General features: G+C 40.9%; 1 protein-coding gene across 3 annotated transcripts in view; it reads right to left on the bottom strand.

Moving 5' to 3' along the window:
- Nucleotides 1-22,377, bottom strand: part of GMEB1 (glucocorticoid modulatory element binding protein 1) — a 32,983-nt gene extending 10,606 nt beyond the window's left edge. Inside the window, exons 1-7 of one of the 3 annotated variants that reach the window (XM_055397667.2) lie at nucleotides 22,266-22,377; nucleotides 16,030-16,187; nucleotides 7,444-7,526; nucleotides 6,519-6,643; nucleotides 5,437-5,540; nucleotides 2,985-3,142; nucleotides 1,250-1,381 (exon numbers count right to left, since the gene is read on the bottom strand). In XM_055397667.2, the coding sequence (XP_055253642.1) occupies nucleotides 1,250-1,381; nucleotides 2,985-3,142; nucleotides 5,437-5,540; nucleotides 6,519-6,643; nucleotides 7,444-7,526; nucleotides 16,030-16,157 (730 nt within the window). In that variant the 5' untranslated portion in view covers nucleotides 16,158-16,187; nucleotides 22,266-22,377. Of the gene's footprint in view, nucleotides 1-1,249; nucleotides 1,382-2,984; nucleotides 3,143-5,436; nucleotides 5,541-6,518; nucleotides 6,644-7,443; nucleotides 7,527-16,029; nucleotides 16,188-21,518; nucleotides 21,776-21,808; nucleotides 21,828-22,265 lie in introns of those variants that run through there. The other 2 variants (XM_055397669.2, XM_055397668.2) reach the window with 2 other exon arrangements.
- Nucleotides 22,378-23,849: the final 1,472 nt, after the last annotated feature.

Raw genomic sequence — 23,849 nt, 5'->3', positions numbered from 1 at the left:
CACAAAGAGTTGGATACAACTGAGCACACAAATAAGGGATGCTACATATGTTTAGGCATAGCTCTACAATGTTAAGTTCAAAAAAATTTTTTTTCATGCTGTGTGGCTTTGTGGGATCAGTTCCCTGACCAGGAATTGAACCCAGGCCCTTGAAACGAAAGCCCAGAATACTAACCACTAGGCCACCAGAGAATGCCAATGATTTCCTATTCGGGCATTTCTGGAGGAAGAAAAGAAGCTTTTGGAACACCAGCTGCCTCCTTGAGTTGGTACATAATCATTTGGACTCCAGGTAACTGTGATAATTACCTCACTGAGTCATGCCTCTGGCTACAGGGAATGGGTATCTTCCTTCAATAAAAGGATTAAGTTAAATATTAAATAAATACTAAAACATTTATTTAAATAATTTAAAGATAATAATACTAGAGTGGGTAGCCATTCCCATCTCCTGGGTTCAGAAGATCCCCTGGAGTAGGAAACAGCAACCCACTCCAGTATTCTTGCCTGGAGAATTCTATAAGAGAGGAGCCTGGCGGGCTACAGTCCATGGGGTTGCAGAGAGTCAGATGCAACTAAGTGACTAACACTTGCACTTTTCACTTTCAATACATTATATTTCAAAAGTTAAATAATACATAAATTAAAGACATACTTTCTCTAATCCTATACGTAAAAACACCAAAATAAAATAGTTGAATAGGTGGGGGTATAAGCTCCCTGAGAGCAGAGGCTGTGTCTTTTCATTTTTCTATCTAGATTGAGCAACAATGCCAGCTAAAAACAGGCAGGAATAAACATTTGTTAAATGAATTAATGAACGACGATGTAAAACTTCTCATGTCCCCTTTAAGTGAATCATCATTAATCATCATCTACACCACCTGCTTGCTAATTTTTTCTTCTAAAATCTTGCAGTTTGGTTTACCTAACTAATGTGCCAAAGGTGGAATCGGTGTGGCAGCATAAGAAGATGGACTCCAGAGCGAAACAGCTGAATTCAGCTCTGACACCAGTTGTGTGACTGGTCTCAGGCAACGTACTAAACATTTCTGAATCTCAATTTCTTCATAAATCTAACTTTGCAAGGCTGTTACATGGATTCAAATAAGATGTTTACAGCTATAATTAGTATTAATATGCATAAGAAAAACCAGTGCGAGTAATGAAGAGCCCTTCTGTGTCCACAATCACAATGGTGATAAGAATTACAAAACCTTGCAAGAAATCTGGGCACCATAGATAGTACCTGAAATTTCCTCTGAGTCTTTCTTCATGCCCTCCTCTGTGGCCATGGTGACAGCAGCAGTGAGAGCCGAGTTCCATTCCAGCCCTGCCTCTTCCATGCTCTCTTCTGAGATGGCAATCTGTGTGATGCTACCTAAAAGCAGTGCATTAAAGGGAAGGCCAGTGAATTTTATGAAAAAGTCACAGCTATCCTCTTTCTCAGACAGCCAAAGAGATCCTGTTATTTAACTTATGGCCTTTTGCCTGCAGGTCCCTATATTAAAAACTAGAATCCTAGGTAAGCCAGGATGAATACTGGCTTTCCTAAAGAAAACCTGTCTTGCAGAAAATGCTTTCTTCTTACTCTGAATAAAAAGTGAAAGATAACTTACAAAATCACAAAAGAGCAATTTGAGCAGTATATTTTTCAAGACAGAAGGTGGACATGATTGCCAGGCTGTACCCAGACTTAATGAGGATGAGGAAGACTTGAAATAATTGAAAAAGAAAATTATGGTGCTTAGTCAAGAGCCCTACTCCAAGTGTATTTGATACTAACCATCTAGAATATGTGAAGTTGCTATAACTTACTTATCAGCTGATGTAAGAGAAAGCAAGATAAATGAGACCAAAAAAAAAAAAAATCAGATAAGAGATCCATGAATAGCAGATTCACAGAGGAAAAACCTATTGCTATCGATTTAATATTAAGGTTTTAAACAAACAGAATTGAGAAAAATCAAACTGATCCAGACAGAAATATAAAATGTGGATTCTCCACTCTGAAGGGTATCAGTAAACAAGCAAAATATCAATATAGATGATCAAGTAAAGAAGGTTCAGAAAATAAAGTATATAATTTCATAGCATTTTTCACTTATCAAGTTAAAGTGTCATACCACCAAATATTCACACTGCTAGATATTTTATACTTTCCCAAAAGAAACTCAGTGAGATTTGGCTTCCACTCACCCAGCAGTTAGGTTGGGAACAGAATATTAGGGCTGACCAAAAGAAACTTTGAGAAGTCATTTTTAAAGCACAGTACCTTCTTCACATTGCATTCTGTGTCTCTGTCAGGCATATTTTTAAGTCTCCTGGAAGTAGTTTAGACACATTCCAAGAATTTTAGCTGCGCTAAGTTTCCAGCTCAACTAAGTCCTTAATAATAACCTCACATGGCTATATCTTTCCTAGAGAGCCCTCATTCCAAACTCAACAATACTGAAGTTAAGTGTGTGCACACCCTATCTCATATGTGAAGATGTCTCAGCTTGTTTATCTGGATTCCTTCCAGACAGAGCTCTTTGACCCTTACAGCAGAGTCTCCAGAGTCTCGCCCAGTCAATGACACACTGTCTTTGAGATATCTCAGTTCAACAGCTGAAAAACCATTCACCATTCTAAATCCACCCGCCTGCCTTGACCATCAGAATTGCCAGGAATTTTCAAAACAATCTAATTTCAAAGATATACCAGGCGGCACTGGCACCGAAGTAACACAGTTAAATAAGGATTATATGAATCATCTTTCTAACGTTTACCATGCATTGTAATACAGAAACAAGGAAGGAGGACTGGCCAATAGGAATCATTTGGGAGAAAACAGTTCTTTCTAAAGCGTGGACTCCTGCCCAAGATTACCATAGCTTACATCAACATTCATGAGAATTAAAATTAAGAAACACAAAAGAGAATGAGGGGAAAAGTACTACTGAAAAACACAATGGGTTTTCAGGTGGTTTCCTACCCCCTACCATCGGCCGAAGTGGGCGTCTGCACCACACTTGTCTGCTGTCCTGGCACTGGGGCTCTCGCACTGCTGATAAGAAGATCAAATTTGGTGCTTCTGCAGGTATTGGAGCAAACCTTGTCATGCTGGTAAAAATCAATCTGCCCAGAGTCCATCATTTTCCTGTGCAAAGAGAGACAAGAAGTACCAGTTTCAGCCTGTACATCATCTACAGGGGACAAAAAAAGTTGCGGAGTCCCTTCTGTGTATTAGTGAAACCTAATAGTATTAAAAGTCACTAGGTCGCAAAAATTCTAATTGGGGCAATAAAATGTTCATGGTCCTGCCCACATGTACAAGTACTCCTCTTCCCTCCCTAGTCTACTCATTATGAGTACTCTCTTTTATTTCCCATTATTGCTAAGTTTTAGACATATAATTGTGACATTAGCTAAATTTCCCCATAGAATCTCATTGAAACCAAACCCCAAAGGGGAAAAGACTAACTCATATCCCAGCACAACTGAGAAAAGACACAGGCGGACTCAAATTTTGTGGTTAGATTCTGAAATGTTAGTACTTGTAGACCAGCAAGATCTGTTGCCACTTCTGGAGACACAAAACTTCAGCACATTTCTTTCCTTTGAAAAAAAAAAAAGAGATAACTCTCCTATAAATACAGAGCAAAGCTGATTACACTAAAACCCCACTATAGAATGTCCTTATAACTAGATTCACAAGACATTATTATAGGCTATGAGCAAAACCATAGGATATTTTAATTACAGTAAACTCTATGTTATAATGTTACTCGGCTTTCACTAAAGATTTTTTAGGCACTCTGGGTCTTTTATATTTGGGGAGAGTTGGCATATGCTTGTTTATCTCACCAAATAAAACAACCCAAGAACAATAACAACAAAAGTTAAAGGTATTCACCTCCAATTTCATTCAACTACTAATTAACACATACAAATGATCTGGAATGAATTTTTCAAAATTATGCCTCTAACTATAAAGATAATACATGAAGAGAAAATTTAACATTTCCTCTGGAAAATATAGAAAACTATAAATAAAACAATTGCTCCTTAAAAAAAAAATCCCCCAACACAAAGATAATGTCAACATTTTAGCATACGTTCTTCCACTAAATTTACTTACCTATGTTTTTTAAAACAACTAAATTAATTGACAGCCCATTTTGTTTTCATTTTTACATTACATTATAAGCAATATTCCACATAAAAAATCTTTAGGAATATTTTAATGTATAAACCCATATATTTAGATGAGCCATAATTTACTTCAGATACACCTTGACTGTATATTAAAGCAGACTGTAATTTTCACTATCCTGAATTATGTTGCAATAAACCCCATTATACTTGAATCTCTACACGTACTATAGATTTTTCTTTAGACAGATTTCTTAAAAAATTGAAGACAAAGAGTAAGAGGCTTTTAAGGCTCTTGATACATGTTCTGTGGGGAACTTTTAATTCTTGACCACATTTTAAAATTTTCTATCAATAGGTGACTGCTACTGATAGAAAATAATGTTAATTTTATGGGTAGGGGATAAAATTATAATGATAAACTTGCTGCAAAAACAGATGTGGTGAGGATATTGTACATTCTAAAGTTAATTTCTGGGCTTCTCTGGAGGTCCAGTGGTTAAGAATTCACCTTGCAATGCAGGGGACACAGGTTCAATCCCTGGTCCCGGAAGATCCCATACGTTTCAGGGCAAATAAGCGCATGCAACACAACTACGGAGCTTGTACTCTAGAGCCCATGAGCCACAGCCAGTGAGCCCACATGGTGCAACTACCAAAACCTGCACACCACAGAGCCCATGCTCTGCAATAAGAAGCCTGTGCACCGAAACTAGAGAGCAGGCCCCACTCACTGCAACCAGCAAAAGCCCAGGGCAGCAACAAAAACCCAGCACACAGCCACAAATAAATAAATAATGTTTTTAAAACCCATCTGCATTAAAAAAAAAAAGTTTATTTCTATGGCACAGTGACGGCAAGGATTGCATTCATTGTGCATAACTCTTTCTTATGAATAGCACCCTTCTACTTTACCAGATTATCCCAGAATTTGTTCGTCAGCCTACATCTCCATGGTAGCCACTCTTTCTTAGCACTAGGCTTAGCTCCACTTAAGCTGAGTGATCTCAACCAAGACTGTCATCTACTCCTGAGCTGCTCTGCCCAGAGAAGATCCTACCCAGCATTGTGACATCACAAGAATTTGCCCCAGATGCTGGAAGGAGTTGATTTAATTCTATTTTCCTTCTCTCACAGGGATTTTAAGAACAAGTTGATAAAGGTCAAATAATACATGGGTTGTTCAAGCCAATCCTTCAGACAGAATAAAAATTCAAGTTGGAAAGAAAAGACTGGATTCTACCATAATTAAGTACCCCATAGTCACTTGAAAGGTATGAATTTGCTGTTAGAGCTCACCTGAGCATGATTCCACCCAGACGAATAGCTCTCTTCCAGTCCTTCAGGGTGGATTTGCCAGCTAGATGAACAAAATGCTTGGGGCTGATCAACTGATCATTGAACTAATGTAAAAGGAAAAGTCCAAAACAATCCAGTGTTAATTTAGGCAGGCCATGAAGGAAAGAAAGACATAACTCTATTCGTTACAAACAAAAAAATACCCAGATGACATCTCTAATCATAACCTTGTAGTCTCTCTATTCCCACCCTATTGTGCTAGAGGAAATGATCCTTCTCTGGCCCTGTCCTGGTATTAATAGACTGATTAGGTTATAAAATCCATTAGTGTCCTGAATCAAGCAGATGGTTTCAATGTTGCAAAGGCTATTAAAATAAACTGAAGTTATCTATCCAGCCCTGATGACAAGACTCAGGATCTGGTAGAAAGAAAAAGCATGGTAGAAACCAGTAGCACTGCAGAGCCTCCAAACTCTGTAATCCTTAATGATTCCAGGATACTGCTGCTGATGGTGACTACTATCTACAGGTAGGGCTGTGGCTACCAGCGGAGACAGAATAAGCAATTATTTCCACGTTGTGCTCTCATGAAGATTATTTTTATCAGTAATAATTTTGAAGAAACTCTGCCAAACTACACACTAGTATAAGGCATTTTACATATACTATTTCACCTTCCAACAACCTTACTATGTGTATATGTATGTATAATTATTTGTATTTTAACATATGAAGCTCTGAAATATTACTTGACCAAGGTCACCTAACTAGTGATAGAGTTGAGACTCCATTCAGTCAACAAAATATTTACTGATAAATATTCAGAGCACTAGTCTAGGTGCTAGGGATACCACGGTGAATAAGACAGACAAATCCTCAGCTCTCAAAAGACTTGTATTCTGGTGGGACTTGAACCCAGGTCAGTATCACTCCAAAGTCCTTTTTTTTTCTTTTATACAATGACACAAAGGGATGCCACAAAATTAGAACACTGAAATGGTGGAGAGAAGAGGTTCTGAAACCATACCCTTTGAAAACAAGGAGCCCCAAAACAGACCCCAGCAAGGAGAAAAGACAATTACCTTGACACACTTTACATTTATTCCTGGACATACAAACTTCTTCCAAAGGAGAATGGCTTTGCTCTCCCCACAAGTTATGGGGTAAGCAATTTCCATATCCTCATTTGCTTCTATAGTGCTTGCATCTTGCAAACGGAAAAAATATCAGTTATTTATCAAACACTCTTCTTTAAAGTTTAATTCAACATCTCTAGTCTCCTGGTTCCTCTGAGGGGCTAACAGTTCACACTGATTCATATTGTTTAGGAATCTTCTGGAAGAAATTTGGCGTAATAGCTCTCTTACCAAGTTCCCACTATGTGCCAGACACTGTGCCATGTGTTTCTACAGGTTCAATCTATTTTAATTATTAAAACAATCCTGTGAGGCGGTCGTGGTTTCCTATGTACCTGTATGAGACTGAGAAAGGTAAAGGGATTTTCCCAAGGTCATACAGCTAAGTGAGAATGTGGGATTCAAACACCAAGTCTGACTAATTTCAGAGTTCCTCTTCAGTTTCTTTTCACTGACTGCCTTCCAATCAGCACCTCATCAGCAACCTCCCTAATGACAGAGACCAACCTTGAGACTCCAATTTCTTTGACAGATTTCTACTGATGAGAAATCTTTTCAGTAACCCTAGCAAACTAATGTTAAACATCAACTGATAGCCCTAGCATCTTAACAGTGTCTCTCGATGTACCATCATCAAATTGATGGCTACAGCACTGGTAGAGCACATTGGGTAGTGAGGTGCGGGGGGACGGGAGGGGAAAATCAGGCACAAAAAGCAAGAAATCTCAACCAAGGAGGCTAAGGTTAAAAGTACTAGAACAAGGCTTCCCTGGGGGTCCAGTGGTTACGACTCTGCGCTTCTACTGCAGAGGGCTTCGCATGCCTCAAAGTGCAGTAAAAAAAAAAAAAGTACTATAACAAAAGGACTTACCAATCCCTTCTTCAATTTTGTGTATTGTGTGAGTTTCTACTGCCACAACTGCCGTATTGTTCTCAGATCCAGCTTCATAAATCCTGTCGTGAAAGTGTCCATCAATAAACTACATAAATCATGACAAAATTAATATTCACAGCATGGGGTTAAGAAATTTCTTTTAATCTATCTCAAAAGGAATAAAATACTTTACAACTTGATGTTAGTGTTCTGACTCAAGCCCCAATGTATCTAAATTCCAGGTTGCCCAAGACTGCTTAGCAGATATTATCATGGAAATGAATCAACAACTTTCCTCACCCCAGAGGAAAAGTTTCTCTTGCTACTCTATTTAAACTGCTACTTGTAAAATACCTGTATTTTACACCAGACTTATCCCTTCCTAACTTTAAAAGTTCATGACATAAAGTGTTGCTTCACTTGTAACATATTATAGAATTACCCAAACATGACTAAGAAGTAATACCTTTAGACAATTCAAACCACGAAGAACTTACTGACTACAGAAGCTGATGTCCCTTGTTGGAATCTAGGCACTTCAGCCATTTTTACACTTTAGCATTTTTTAAGGCATCATAATCAAACTACAGACATGAGCAGAGCCTAGTTCTTTTAAAAAAAAAGAGAGAGCGATTATGCCCAAAGTAACCAGCAGTAATGAGAGGTACCACTTAAGGAAAACTCTCTCTCCAAAATGTTTCTGCCTTCTAAGAAATGGGCTCAGATAACCTGACATGAACACTGACATCCTTTGTTTAATTTCCACAAAAAGCCTAACATGCTATTTACTGCACTTGCTATCCTAAAGTACTGCCTGAACAATCTCCTTTTCATTAGTGATTTCCCTCCCCGATTGTGACACCTTTAGCACAGACCTCCTTTCTGAATTCCACAGCAGGACACAATTAACTGTTAAATAAACAAATACATTTGAATATCCCATAGGACTTGATTGAATGAATTATGTCTAAAATAACCAAGTTCTCTTTCCTCTCCCACCTCCCAAACTACTCTTCTTCCTATATTTCCCATCCTTGTTAATGGCACTACTCAGCACACAATAACCTAAAACAGAAGCCTGGAAAACACACTAAATTTCTCCATTTTCATCCTCCTCAACTCCCACACAGCCAGTCACCAAGTCTTGCCAGATACACGTCTTTAACACCAGCCACCCTCCCTGTCTATTTCCACTGCTACTGCCTTAACTCAGGCTGCATCATCTCTAGCCTGAACCGGTCTCCTCACATCAACCTGATCTTCTATATTCCTTATAGAATGATCAGGTAACACCCTCCGCAAAACCCTGCAAGAACCTCCTCCTTGCTGCTGAAATAAAGCCCCAAATACTTAATATGATATTTAAGTCCCTCCATGATCTGGTCCCTGGTTTCAATTCTCACCAAACCCCCACCAGACAACCCAAGCCCCAATCGTACCAAACTGCCATCTTCTTTTATCCCTTCTGTTTTAGCTCTTCTTCCTCTTCCCAGAATATCTTTCCCTATCTTTTGTTTTTTAATCAGCAACCTGCATGGTGCTTTTCCTTCCATCTCAGTCCTCTGGTATAATCACCCAATTCCTCCTCTGTGATCCAACTGTACTTTAGGCTTTTGCCACAACTATAATACTTAATACTATTTACTTATTTGCCTTTCTTTCTCTCCTTGGGCATAATCTTAGTGGTCCCTGCGAGGCCTAGTGGTTAGGATTCTGAGTTTCACTGCTGTGGCCCAGGTTCAATCCCTAGCTGGAGAGCTAAGATCCCACCGTGCAGCACAGACAAAAAAAACAACAAAACCATACCTCTACTTCAAGTAAATTTGGTAAGCTCATTCTAACTTGACCAATATGTACAAAATCCTTTAAAATAACAGATTCTTATCTATACATAATTTCAACAACCAGTAAATTGCACTTCGGAAGTTGGGGCATAGTCTGTATTTTTACGGGCAAATAAGATTTTATCAGGGAAAATCTTTCTAAAGCAACTCATAATAGTGATGGATTTAGCTTAATTCTCTATACTTACTAAAACTATAGTAAAAAATCATAAAATGTGTTTAAAATGTTAAGGATTTATAAGATACCAATATGCCTTCTGAATCATTGAAGTAAGGCAAAATTAGGTTTACTAGAGCTTTTTTTAATAATCATCCCAAAATTTTATTATGATTGTTGTTATTCCTTTATTAATTCACAAACATTCTTTGAGAACACATGATATACTAAATCCTTTTTTCCCAAGAACACAGAAGCTTACACTCTAAATTGAAGTATAAAACATATACACAAATTATTATGCTACAAATAATAAGTGGTAATTATGGATCAGTGAAGAACAAGTCAGTTACTATTCGCATTTACAATGACTGTGATGTTAACTTCACTAATAGTACAATGTGTGCATAGAAATACATATAAATAGTATAATATATAGTACATATGGTATACATGTATAAGAGTTTTAAAGTTAAGTCCACATTCAGTCATGTATGGATGTGAGAGTTGGACTGTGAAGAAGGCTGATAGCTGAAGAATTGATGCTTTTGAACTGTGGTGCTGGAGAAGACTCTTGAGAGTCCCTTGGACTGCAAGGAGATCCAACCAGTCCATTCTAGAGGAGATCAATCCTGGGTGTTCAATGAAAGGACTGATGCTAAAGCTGAAACTCCAATACTTTGGCCACCTCATGCGACGAGTTGACTCACTGGAAAAGAGTCTGATGCTGGAGGGATTGGGGGTGGGAGGAGACAGGGACGACAGAGAATGAGATGGCTGGATGGCATCACCGACTTGATGGACATGAGTTTGAGTGAACTCCGGGAGTTGGTGATGGTCAGGGAGTCCTGGCGTGCTGTGATTCATGGGGTCGCAAAGAGTCGGACACGACTGAGCGACTGAACTGAACTTGTATTCCAATTCACTGAAAACTGAAAATCTATATACATTTTTTTTTAAAATCTTGAATGTTAAGGAAAGCTATTCTGATTAATTGAGTGTGGGATTCTTACATAAGCTAAGGGGTACCCTACTGATCTAAGTTTATATATATTTCTAACACTTTAAACCTCCTACTAGGGAGGGATATGAGCATAAGGAAAGTAAGGTCACTATTCCTCAAACTGAACTATTCCACTCAGCACACTGAGTAAATTTAAGTAGTATTAAAATCACCAGTCCATGATCTCATTGTTAAAAACTCTTATGAATCCAAAATGAACTGGAAAGTCAAGAATGTAATGGAATCTTAGCACTTTCATTCCTCCTGAGAATTTCCAAAGTATATTTAAAGGTTTTGTTTGAAAAAGTTAATAATCTTTTTTGATTCTTATTTTTATGTTTTTAAAAAGAAAGCATACACTGAACAAGTCTTCCTTGTTGGAAAAACTCCCAGAATAAAGAATCTTAGTATCTTAGTACCTGAGTACCTTAGTATCTCCATTTTCTTAAAAAGTTGAATGTGGATATATTTTAACTTAGTATCATTATGAAAGTATCATCTTATACATACAGGTTCTATATATTCATATAACTAGATTGTTATCAAATAGTCTACTTTTGCTTCATATGTATCCCTGAAAATGTGTATATGGTGAATATTTAGCAAACTATAAAATGTCATACATATATGTAAAAAAAATTAAAATGATGGGCAAAAGGAATTACATATTGAAATCTAACAATACTTATATAAAATCTCTATTTCTTGCCTTTTGAATATCAGCCAGCCGGTCAGTTCAGTTGCTCAGTCGCAGCTGACTCTTTGTGACCCCAGGGACTGCAGCATGCCAGGCTTCCCTGTCCAATACCAACTCCCAGCGCTTATTCAAACTCACATCCATCAAGTTGGTGACGCCATCCAACCTTCTCATCCTCTGTCGCCCCCTTCTCCTCCTGCCTTCAATCTTTCCCAGCATCAGAGTCTTTTCAAATGAGTCAGTTCTTTGCACCAGGTGGCCAAATTGGAGTTTTAGCTTCAGCATCAGTCCTTCCAATGAATATTCAGGATTCATTTCCTATAGGATGGACTGGTTGGATCTCCTTGCAGTCCAAGGGACTCTCAAGAGTCTTCTCCAACACCACAGTTCAAAAGCATCAATTCTTTGGTGATCAACTTTCTTTATAGTCCAACTCTCACATCTTTTGAATATAATCTTTACCAATTTATTCCTAGCAATTTATGCATACCCTTTGATTGTTTATTTCCTTCACACTTGAATTATAGCCCATCAGGTGAAGTGTGATGAGGCTGAACACTGACACCTGATTATTTTCATCTTTGTCTCAAGTGTATTAAAATTATGAGACCTATATATCTCATCACTAAAATCAGTTTTTGTACTCTCCTCATTTTTACAAAATGAGGCTAAAATGCAATAAAATATTAAAATAATTAAATAATACAACTGACAAACATCTCAAAATGCAATCAGTTCAGTCCAGTTCAGTCGCTCAGTTGTGTCCGACTCTTTGCGATAGCTCAAAAAAAAAAAAAGGCAATACCTCAAAATGTTTATTCACTAGCTCAGGCATTAAAATTCACTGTAGACAGTGGATTGGGAAGTCAATATATGTTGGAGAAAGATGCCTCTACCTAATCAAACAATGCCAGGTTTCCAGATAAGACAGTAACATTTGGAAAATAAAAAAGACAAACATAAAATTAAGTGGAACCATATCTTCAAAAGAATTAAGTCTCAAAGTAGCAGAGAAGTTTTTTCAGTCTCCACTGTGGATAGGACAAGTGACAACTGGAGTACTTGAGGAAAGACAGAAGAACCTAACCTTCAATTCTTCCTGATGTTGCTGCTGCTGCTGCTGCTAAGTCACTTCAGTCGTGTCCGACTCTGTGTGACCCCATAGACGGAAGCCCACCAGGCTCCCCCGTCCCTGGGATTCTCCAGGCAAGAACACTGGAGTGGGTTGCCATTTCCTTCTCCAATGTGTGAAAGTGAAAAGTGAAAGTGAAGTCGCTCAGTCGTGTCCGACCCTTAGCGACCCCACGGACTGCAGCCTACCAGGCTGCTCCATCCATAGGATTTTCTAGGCAAGAGTACTGGAGTGGCTTGCCATTGCCTTCTCCGCTTCCTGATGTTACCGTACCTCAAAAGGTAATGACTACAAGTACGTGTGTGTGTACCAAAATAAAATTTCCAAATAAGTTTGAATAAGCATGCATAATCTGTGGTGCCAATAAAAATTTAAGACACTCTATAGACTATATGTTAGATATCACTTATATCAATTTCCTTTATAGACCTTAGAATATCTCCTTTATGCTTAACAATATTTAGAAATGTCAGACTTCCCTCGTGGCCTAGTGGTAAAGAATCTACCTGCCAATGAAGGGGACATGGGTTTGATCCATAGTCCAGGAGGATTCCACATGCCATGGGGCAACTGAGCCTATGTGCTGCAACTACTGAAGCCCAAGCACCCTAGAGCCCAGCAAGAGAAGACACTGCAGTGAGAAGCCCATGCACAACTAGAGAGTAGCCTCTGATCACCACAACTAGAGAAAGTCCACGCACAGCAAAAAAGACCCAGCACAGTCAATAAATACAAATTATTAAAAAAGAAAGAAATGTCAGAAAACTATGGTTATGGTTTTAAAACTAAGAAGAAAGAGTCCTTATCTTTTACAGATATATACAAATGTCTGGGATCTGCTTCAAAAAAAATTCAGGAGTGGGCGGATGTAGAGATGAAATCAGACTGGCCATGTGTTGACAATTGTTGAAGCTGGGTGATGGATGCTTACACGGGGGTTCATTATCATATTTTCTTTATTTGGAGGTATATTTGAAATTTCCTATAATAAAAAGCTTTTTAAATTACCAAGACATGTTAATAGTTTAACAGTTTTTCCCTAGAACTTTTTAAGGTAAGGTACATGACTTAGTAGACAGGGATTGGATTACTGTCCTTCCTCAGTATTGTGGGGAGATTGGTTCCAGAAAACCCCTGCAAATACCAAAATCCACAGATATGCAAGTCTCTTATAAAATGGCATGGTATTTGCATATAATCTACACACATTCTCCCATATACTTTAAATCAGCTATTGCATAAATAAGATGATTAAAAATTAATTAATGATTACAATTAATTAATGATTAAAAAATGTTAGCCTATTAGCCTACCTGGGTAATTTAAAAAGCTTTTTATTATAGGAAATTTCAAAAATACCTCCAAATAAAGAAAATATGATAATGAACCCCCGTGTAAGCATCCATCACCCAGCTTCAACAATTGTCAACACATGGCCAGTCTGATTTCACCTCTACAGCCGCCCACTCCTGAATTTTTTTTGAAGCAGATCCCAGACATTTGTATATATCTGTAAAAGATAAGGACTCTTTCTTCTTAGTTTTAAAACCATAACCATAGTTTTCTGACATTTCTTTCTTTTTTAATAATTTGTATTTATTGACCGTGCTGGGTCTTTTTTGCTGTGCGTGGACTTTCTCTAGTTGTGGTGATCAGAGGCTACTCTCTAGTTGTGGTGCATGGGCTTCTCACTGCAGTGTCTTCCAAACTGTGAAAGGAGTACGTCAAGGCTTATTTAACTTATATGCAGAGTACATAATGTGAAATGCTGGGCTGGATGAAGCACAAGCTGGAATCAAGACTGCCGGGAGAAATATCAATAACCTCAGATACGCAGATGAAACCACCCTTATGGCAGAAAGCAAAGAAGAGTTAAAGAGCCTCTTGATGAAAGTGAAAGAGGAGCGTGAAAAAGTTGGCTTGAAGCTCAATATTCAGAAAACTAAGATCATGTCATCCGTTCCTATTACTTCATTCCAAATAGATGAGAAAACTACGGAAACAGTGACAGACTATTTTCCTGGGCTCCAAAATCACCGCAGATGGTGACTGCAGCCATGAAATTAAAAGACGCCTACTCCTTGGAAGAAAAGCTATGACCAACCTAGACAGCATATTAAAAAGCAGAGACATTATTTTGCCAACAAAGGCCCGTCTAGTCAAAGCTATGGTTTTTACAGTAGTTATGTATGGATGTGAGAGTTGGACTATAAAGAAAGCTGAGTGCCAAAGAATAGAAGCTTTTGAACTGTGGTGCTGAAGAAGACTCTTGGGAATCCCTTGGACTGCAAGGAGATCCAACCAGTCCATCCTAAAGGAAGTCAGTTCTAGATATTCACTAAAGAACTGATGTTGAAGCTGAAACTTCAACACCTGAAACTTTGGACACCTGATGCAAAGAACTGACTCACTGGAAAAGATCCTGATGCTGGGAAAGACTGAAGGCAGAGGAGAAGGGGACGACAGAGGATGAGATCGTTGGATGGCATCACCAACTCAAGAGAAATGAGTTTGAGCAAACTCTGGGAGTTGGTGATGGACAGGGAGGTCTGGCATGCTGCAGTCCATGGGGTTGCAAAGATTAGGACACGACTGAGTGACTGAAGTGAATATTATTTGTAATATCTAATATAATGTAAATGCTTGTGAATAGTTGCTTGTGTGTGGCAAATTCAATTTTGCTTTTTGGAACTTTCTGGAATTTTTTTTCCATCCAAGGTTGGTTGAATCTGAGGATGTGGAACCTACAGATAGAGAGGGCCAATTGTGTGTTTGCCTAGTGAAAGTTGTTCAGTCGTATCCGACTCTTTGCCACCCCACGGACTATAGCCGACCAGGCTCCTCGTCCATGGAATTCTCCAGGCAAAAATACTAGAGTGGGCAGCCGTTCCTTTCTCTCGGGGATCTTTCCAACCCAGGGATAGAACCCAGGTCTCCCGCATTGCAGGTGAATTCTTAACCGTCTGAGCCACTAGGGAAGCCCATAGAACACTTGTGATTCTTAAATCTTTTATATATTCCCCAAGATAAAATAACTAGCCCCCTCTTCTCTCTGGAGATCTAATTCCTGTTTACCTTTCAAACCCATTTAATAATCTTATCTCTTCTCTCAAATTCATAGATTTTCTGAATCACTTCTCTGAATTCAAAAGCACATCCTAACCATGCCACTTGGCACTTCTTAAGATTTTGCCATGTAAGTGATCACTCTATTTATAAACATGTATTTTTGCTTTGCACAACTACTGCAAGCTTCGTGATGGTGGGAACCATGTGCTATATTTCTTTCAACACCTTTGTGATATGTTGTCTAAAGTTAGGCGATTGATATACTTATTTTTGATAGACTAAGCTTGATAATTTGCCCATCCATGAGGGCCAGAGAACTTCTGGTAGGAATACTTTTATAGCTGCCTTGCCTATTCTCCTCTGACTATAACTGTCTCGTCTTTTGGCAAAAGTACTACATGTACCAAGGCACTGTGCTAAACAGTGTGGATAAATATGATGAGGGAACCATGCAGCTTATCCTCAAGGAACTCAGGGTAGAGGGCGAGAGATGAGGCAACAGTCAGTTGTGTAATAAGTACTGAATGACAAATACAGCACACAACACATTACAGAGATGAAGACTTAGCTCTGAGAGTTGATGATGAATGTTCCATTGTGCTAAATCACCTGAAAGTTATAATATCTCCACTCTTTAAACGCCCCAAAATTTTCAGAACATTCCAATCTTTAGTCACTTACCCTTGTTGCACAGGTTGTAACTGCAAGATCACTTGGGTTTTAGTGTCTTCAGGATTCTCCCCTTCATTTCCTTCAGTGGGTACCACAACCACATCCCCCACTGGGACACTCACTTCTGCATTAGCCATCTTTCACATGAAGTCAGATAGCTGGGAATGCTGTCAGAAATAAGAACCACCAGTAATTTTGTCTGATTTGAAACGATGACAACCATAGGAAAGGAACAGCAATATAATAACTATCAATTCCAAGGGCATCCTGGAGATCATGGTCTCCTGAAAAAGATGGGAATTGTGAGAAGGGGCCAACATAGGTTCTGATCTTTCCACAGAAATGCCTTTGGACTCACTAGCTACTGGAGACTTCCTTAGTATGTGTGATTCACCCAGTGGTATGCTGAAGGCAGCTCTACCAGCGCCCGAGAACCAACTGGGCGTGTGGATGTATGCTCAGTCGCTCAGTCCTGTCCAACTCTTTGCGACCCCATGGGCTGTAGCCTGCCAGGCTCCTCTGTCCATGGAATTTTCCAGGCAGTAATACTGGAGTGGGTTGCCATTTCCTACTCCAGAGGATCTTCCTAACCCAGAGATTGAACCTGCATTTCTTGCATCTTCTGCATTGCAGGTGGATTCTTTACCACTGAGTCACTGGGGAAGCCAACTGTGTACATCTCTTTCCAACTCCCAGTTTAGCAATATCAAGTTGGTAACTTGAAATCAGTGATGCTGGGAGTATATACACCAAAGAAATTGTCAAGCATTACAAATCAGGGTATTTTTTATTCTAGAGAGCTGGTATACGACACATCACTAGTTCCATCCCAAACAGTAAGTGCTTAGAAAGTAAGAATCATCTATTTTCTTTGCAACCAGCCATTACACTTCATCAAGTGTTATGAAACTAAGTTGCATGGAAAAAGAAAGATGATTTGCATCATATGGCTGCTTAATAAATGGTGTGTCCAACTGTATGACCTCCAGGAACATCTTAATACCTCTTTGCCTCAAACTGAATGGAGATAGGATCTTGCCTGACACTTCGCTTGCAGAGCTGTTGGGGAAACTACTGTCCAGTACCAAAAGATCTTTGACTCTAAAGTAACTCAAAGCATTATCTCAATCTTAATCTTAAAACTCAGAGGGTCCTAAGTTATTCTGCAGCTGTTAGTCTTCACAGCTGAAAAGAAAGGAGAGGATCATGTAAGAGAATATAGATAAGAGTGCTGTGTTGACTGAGATATGTGAGTACTTGAAGATGATCAGGACTGCAATGAACCGTGCCTAGACACAAAATGGATATGTATTTGGTACTCAAGACGACCAAATCCACATTTCAGCTCTGCCACAGCAATTGTTCTGCCTATAATACACACATTTAACACAGCACTCAAAGTCTCCCTCATTTGGTCCCCCAAATTTCCCAGTTTTGTCTGCAAATATAACACCCCAAGAATCTTAAAATCCAGCCCCATCAATCTCTCACTGAATTCTGGACATGTAACATGTATTGGTTTCTGTACCTTTGTTATTCTGTAAGCCCAAAACCCCTTTCTCCCTCATCTCCTTCTCCATTCAAGGCCCAGTTCAAAGCTCACTCCTCCACAAAGCCACTACCTCCCCATTTTCTTTCCTGTAGGCCCCCAATACTTGCTTGCCGCTCTCCTCTAGTGTTTAATAACACTGTGCCTTGTACAGCGGGTAACTGAACATACATCTACCTCCATGACCACACTGTGAAGACAGGTGCTGCTTATCTAAAAATCTTGTCTCCCACAGCCTTGTTCACTGTAGGCACTGACATACAGCTGGTCAATCAATTTTTGTTTGCGTTTGACCAAGTTAAAATTCCTCACATATGACTTAGACCTGCCCTTTATGATTCTCACATTCAAACTTTTTCCCGGATTCAACACCTCCTATATCCAAAAACCTCTTAAAATATCTTAGGCATCTAAAACTGAAAGCATGTTCCCTCTCAAACCTGCTCCTATGTTTTCTGCCTCAATAAATGGCTCTACCCTCCATCCATTTTCTCAAGCCAGAAATTAAGGAGCTATTTTTGACTCTTTCTTCTCTTTCTAAATTCAACCAACCACCAAATAAATCCTAGCCATTTTATCACCTATGTATCTCTTTTAACCATCCTCCACTCTCCATCTGTGCTGCCATCATCATATGCTGAACCACCACACTGTCACCTGGATTTTTCCAGCTGCTTCTCATCAGTATCCTAACCTCTGGTCCGGATCTCCAACTCATTATTAGATAACAGACAAAATGAACTGACTAAAGGCCATTTCCCCCACTTAAAAAATCCTTCAGGGCATTCCCTTTGCTGCTATTACGGTGCAAACACCCTGACTTACAAAACCCACCAAATCTGTCTCCTGCCCAGCCTGCTGGCCTCATTTCCCACAGCGCTTCCTCTCACATTGTGGGCTCCTGCCACAGAATTTTTTCCAAATTCTCAAACATGCCACATTTCCTCACCTGAGCCTTCACACTTATTTGCTCTACCTGGAATTCTTTTTTCTGTCCTTTTTGGCAAGTCACTACTATACTTCTGTGACATTTAAAACATCACTTCCTCAGAGAGGCCATCTGTGACTTCCTTGACTAGATTTGAGGGGGTTTTCTTGCCTCCTCAGTGCCTGGAGCATCCCTGTCACAACCATAAGCCCACTCTGCCAGTCTCTCCTCACCAGACTGCATCCTGGGAGAGAAAAGCTAGCTTTACTTTTTTTAACAGGCTTCCCTATGCTAGCTCACTGTCCAAGGCCACAAGTGCAATAGTTTTCAAATATCAGACTTCTATTTACAAAACTGCCTACCTAAAACTTTCTAAGGAAATCTGGTACAAAGCCGGTATGTAATAAATTTTCATGCCATCAGTGACTCACTTTACCCTAAAAGACTTCTAGAACTTTTTATTTCTTTAATTTAGGGGATATAAATTTGCTTAGAAAGCTTGAACTGGCTGTAATGATGGGGAGAAATCACATCGGACACAGTTAGGCTCCTTAGATATGAAAAGGTATGGTATCTGTTCTTAAGGAACTAGAGAAGGGAAAGAGATGTGTGACACTGTCATACAGTAGAGGAAAAAAGTAATCACAAGATACCAGAATATACAATCTGAACTTCTGTAAATTGAAAGTTTAAAACTGGGCGGGGGCGGGGATGGGAAGTCAATGGACCAGTTTGGCTGGCTGCCAGAAACAGAACCTAAATGATTAGGACCTTTGAGTCTAGAAAATGCCAAAAGGGGATATGATGAAGTATAAAATGCCATCAAATCCTAGAGTAATTGACCCGATTGATATCTTTAAAGTTTGAACCATAAATATGTAGGATGAATTGAAATAATCACAGCTAACATTTGGCAGACACATATTTGTTGTCAAGCACTATCCTGTTACATATTCAATGAATTTAAAAGATACAATACTTTAGCATATAACAATCATAGGTAATTTATTATTTCAAAAAAGTGGTTTAAATGTTAAATTAACAGCATAGGTAAATTAATGGGTTAGAAAAGCAAAATGAGAAGGCTGGTTCTAGTTCAACCTTCTACCCTGAGTCCTCCCTCTCTACAATACTCTGAGTAAATGGCTGACTAACTTCTTGATTAATACTTTCCTCAATAAGAACTCACATTTTACTTCTTAGCCCTCCCACACCTTGGAACTCAAAAGCAATATTATGGCTGCTTCTCTAACCTTCTGAGAGTTTACCAGAAAAGATAATTATAATCATCCACAATAAGTTTCTCATTGTCAGTCAGAGACACAGGTCTGATCCCACATGGCAATTCTTACATTCCTCAGAGAAGCAAGTTTGGGTTGAATATCTCTTACTACCCTAAACACCATATTCCGAGCAAGAAACCCTAACCAGCTCTACAGACTACACTGGCTAATTGGAAGGTCATTTCTTTGAGTGTAAATTGAAAAGTGGCTCTTGTTTATAGCAACAAAAACTAAGGGAAGATGAATAAGTTGCTCCTTTGGGTACTTCATGGATGGGACCTTGGAGTATTCACTGTGGAATCACACAACACTGTAATTCTAGGAGAACACACATAAGGGAAATATGTCAAACTTCTGTGAAAAGGAAGAACTATTTGTGGTTATTTTCAAAGACAAGATACCTTGAAAGTAACTACATGACTACTCACGTAAACTATCAAAAAATTAAATCAACAATACCTGACCTACTCTGGATTAAATTCATTTTTGTGTTCTGAAAAGTTTAAAAAACATGGCAAGATGTAAGCACAAGTGTCACATGATTATAGGAACACGACAGTTGGTAGCTGACAGGGAGTCATAGAAATATCATATATCCTGACATTTTCTAACTCCAAAATGTATTTGTTTCATACTTTAATTTTGGTAGACTATGTAGCCTATTCTAAGAAATTTCCAACTTAAAAACTTTATTATTACATGAGGTCAAAACGCCTTGATTTTTTTCCTTCTTTATTCTGTTTCATGTATTTACTAGGTGATCCAGGGAGCTACCAGATGTAATGAAGCCAACAGATCACTACACAGGACCACTGAGGTAAAAAGCCAGAGCAAATGAAGTTTCGGATGAATCACTTAATAGTGACCACTCTGTAGGTGTTTGGAGAAGCAATTGCAAAAAGGGTTTTTTGAAGGGTCAACCTACTACAGTTGACGAGATTTCTTCTTAGGACAAGAACAAAACACAGCCCAAACTAACCCCATGAAGCTGAGTACAAGTTGGCTATTCAATACGTTTGCTGTAAATACGAGTAAGCAACTAACAGGTAACTAATGAAAAAAGTCGTCAGTAGACAATAAATACACATAATTGATAAAAGGCTGACAAATTAAGTCAGTCCAACAATTTAATGAAAATGTCCCCCAAACGTTCCATAAGCAAAGAGAGAGAAAAGAATCCTGTGAGACTAAAATTAGCTGATCCTCTCTTTCCTTAATCCTCCAGGTTAAGGAGGAAAACGCCACTTCTTGGTCCTCCTAAATAAACACGAGTTAAGGCCCCTGTTTGTGTCTGTTAGGAAGTGTTTTTGAATTTCTCTATCTTGAGAGAATGCCTCCTCCTGCTCCTTAGCCAAGGCTTCCCATGATCAAGACTTGACGTGTCTTAGTCTGGATGGACCACACTCCAGGACCCTCAAGAGTCTGCTCTCACCTCTCCTGCCCCTCAATTAGGAAACACCAGGCCAATTCCCCCTTCATTTTAGAAAGCAGGGATCCCCAACAATCATCTTCTCTCCGGTCCTCAAAAACTCAGGTTTCCCCATCCGCGACAGGCCGGATCACCCTGCTCTCTACCGATATGAGGTACTCGACGCTCTCTTACTCCCTCACAGATCTGGGCCCTTCTCATTCCTTCCTCTGGAGGCTCTGAGGTGTCTTCTTACCGCCCCCTCATCTAGGGGAAGGTAGAGGCCAGTTCACTTTCCCTTGGAGCTCTTCTTCCTCGTCCCCTGCTTACCGGACCTGTCACTGTGCCTTCAGGGAAGCACCTGCCTCTTTCCCCCTGGACTGAATGGCCGAGGCCTCTAGGCGCCCCCGGGTGGAGCTTGGACACTTTTCCTCAGCAGAACCCACTCTCTGCCCTGGCGCCCCACCCCAAGGCTCCCAGAGGTCCTCCCGGGCAGGCAGCGGGCTTCCTTCACTCTTCGCCGCCCCCTCCTTTCACCCCTAGCCCGAGCGCGACCCAGGCCTCGTCCCCAGCCCCTCATAGAAGGGCCTGGTACTCCCCGGATCCGTCTTTAGGAATACCCCCTGGATCCCCAGACCCCTCCCCGGGGTCCTAGACGTCAGGGCCTCTCAGTCCGGAGTCGCTCCGGCCCTTCCTGGTCCCTCGGCAGAGGACTTCCGGGCCCCTCGGCCCGGGGGCGCCGGGGCCCCCCAGTGCCAGGCTCGCCGGCCCCCCGCCGCCCTCGGCCGGGGGCCGGACCCGAGCGGCGCGGCCGGCCGCGCTGGGGGCGGCCCGGCTGCTCAGGCGGACCCAGCGGCAGCGTCCCCCAACCCCCCCGCGGCGCCGCGACGTCCGCTCGCTCCCCGGCGGCGGCGGCGGCACGCACAGGGCGTGGGGAGGCGCCCGCGGAGGCAGCAGCCCCCCGCCCCCTGCGTGCCCGCCCGCCCTCGCCGGCCGCCGCGCGGCCCCCGCGTCCGCCCCCCCGCCCCCACCCCACCCCGCGCCCGCGCCCGCGCGCCCACCCCTCCCCCTCCTCACCGTCTCCGTCGGGCGGGCGGGCGGCGAGCGGCCAGGGCGGGCGGGCGACGGAGCATGCGCAGAGGCCGCCACGGCTGCTACCGCCACCGCCGCCGCCAGGCCGGGCTTCAACACTTCCGGCCGCCGCCGCCGGCGAGCTGGAGCCTTAAAGGGGACGCGTCCCTATTGCCGGCACGCGTCCCTATTGCCAGCCCGCGGAGAATGAACTTCAGCCGGAGAGTTTGGGACCTTTATCAGAGCAAGCAGCTCCTGCTCTGGAAAATTAGTGTTGGGAGGGACGCCAGGGACCCTAATAACTGTTCTCACTTCATGGATGAGGAAAACGTGGTCTAAATTAAAGACACCTCATCCGCAATCGGGAACAAAGGCAGGTCTCTCAAAGGCAGGACTTCCCTTGGAGGACTCTGCGTGCCACTCTTCACTCCTCAGATCCGGTTATGAAGCTTACATTTACCAGACTTTCAAAAGTGATGATCCAACTACCAATTTGGAATCAAAAGATCTGGTTGAGTATAGAGTCTGTAAGAAACTCCTTTGCCGTCTTTGACGCATGCATGTTTGCCAAGCCTTTTCTGGCTGCGAGTTGGTTCTGGATTCCAGTCAGAACCCATAAATTCTTTGGGGGTTACTTGACAGCTTTAAGCGCCTATTTCGTCTAAGACATAGGTTGTTATTAGCGTTTAAAGAAGTGATACTCGAAAATGCTTAGGAAAATTCCTGGGGCCAGTCGTAATAATTAGCAAATATTAAGACCTTTGTGGGAATTTCCTTAGAGGTCCACTAGTTTAAAATCTTTGCTTCCAAGGCGGGGAACAGGTTTGATCCTGGTCAAGGAACTAAGATCTGTTCTGCTAATAAATAAAAATAGCTAAAAAAAAATGAAGCCCTTTGTTTGGCCAGGCCTTGAAGAAGATTCCTTTATCTCATATAATCCTCTTGGCAACTCTACTAAGTAGCTTCTTTTCACTCCCGTTTTACAGATAAAATACAGGAGGCCAAGAGAAATTAATGAACCCCTCAAGGTCACCACACTTGTAAGTAGTATAGCCAGGATGCAAACTCAGGCCTTTCTGCGGAGTGTGTAGTTATAAGCCCTCAGATGGTTGCTACCTTTATTAAGAATGAATGAGGTGGTGGTATGCAGACACTTTTTTGAGTCGGGGGGAGAGAGTTGCTTCCCCCATCTTGCCTGCTCTTATGACTCACATCTCTGTTCTCTGTCCCCTCTGTCATGAGGAAGTAACAGGAATTTTTACAGGCTCTTGATTCAAGAACAGGCGAGGCAGCCCAGGAGTCAAACAATAGCAAAGGATTTGGGGGTCAGACAACCTGGATTCTAGACTTGGTTATCAAAGCTCATCACTGCAGATGGTGACTGCAGCCATGAAATTAAAAGACGCTTACTCCTTGGAAGAAAAGTTATGACCAACCTAGACAGCATATTAAAAACGAGAGACATTACCTTGCCAAAAACGGTCCATCTAGTCAAGGCTATGGTTTTTCCAGTAGTCAAGTATGGATGTGAGAGTTGGACTATAAAGAAAGCTGAGCGCCGAAGAATTGATGCTTTTGAACTGTGGTGTT

Source organism: Moschus berezovskii, chromosome 2 (assembly GCF_049115385.1).
Source record: "Moschus berezovskii isolate FMDL1 chromosome 2, NW_MosBer_1.0, whole genome shotgun sequence".
Taxonomy (NCBI): Eukaryota; Metazoa; Chordata; class Mammalia; order Artiodactyla; family Moschidae; genus Moschus; species Moschus berezovskii.
The sequence above is the reverse complement of the archived record's forward strand: the minus strand, read 5'-3'. Positions and strand labels throughout refer to the sequence as shown.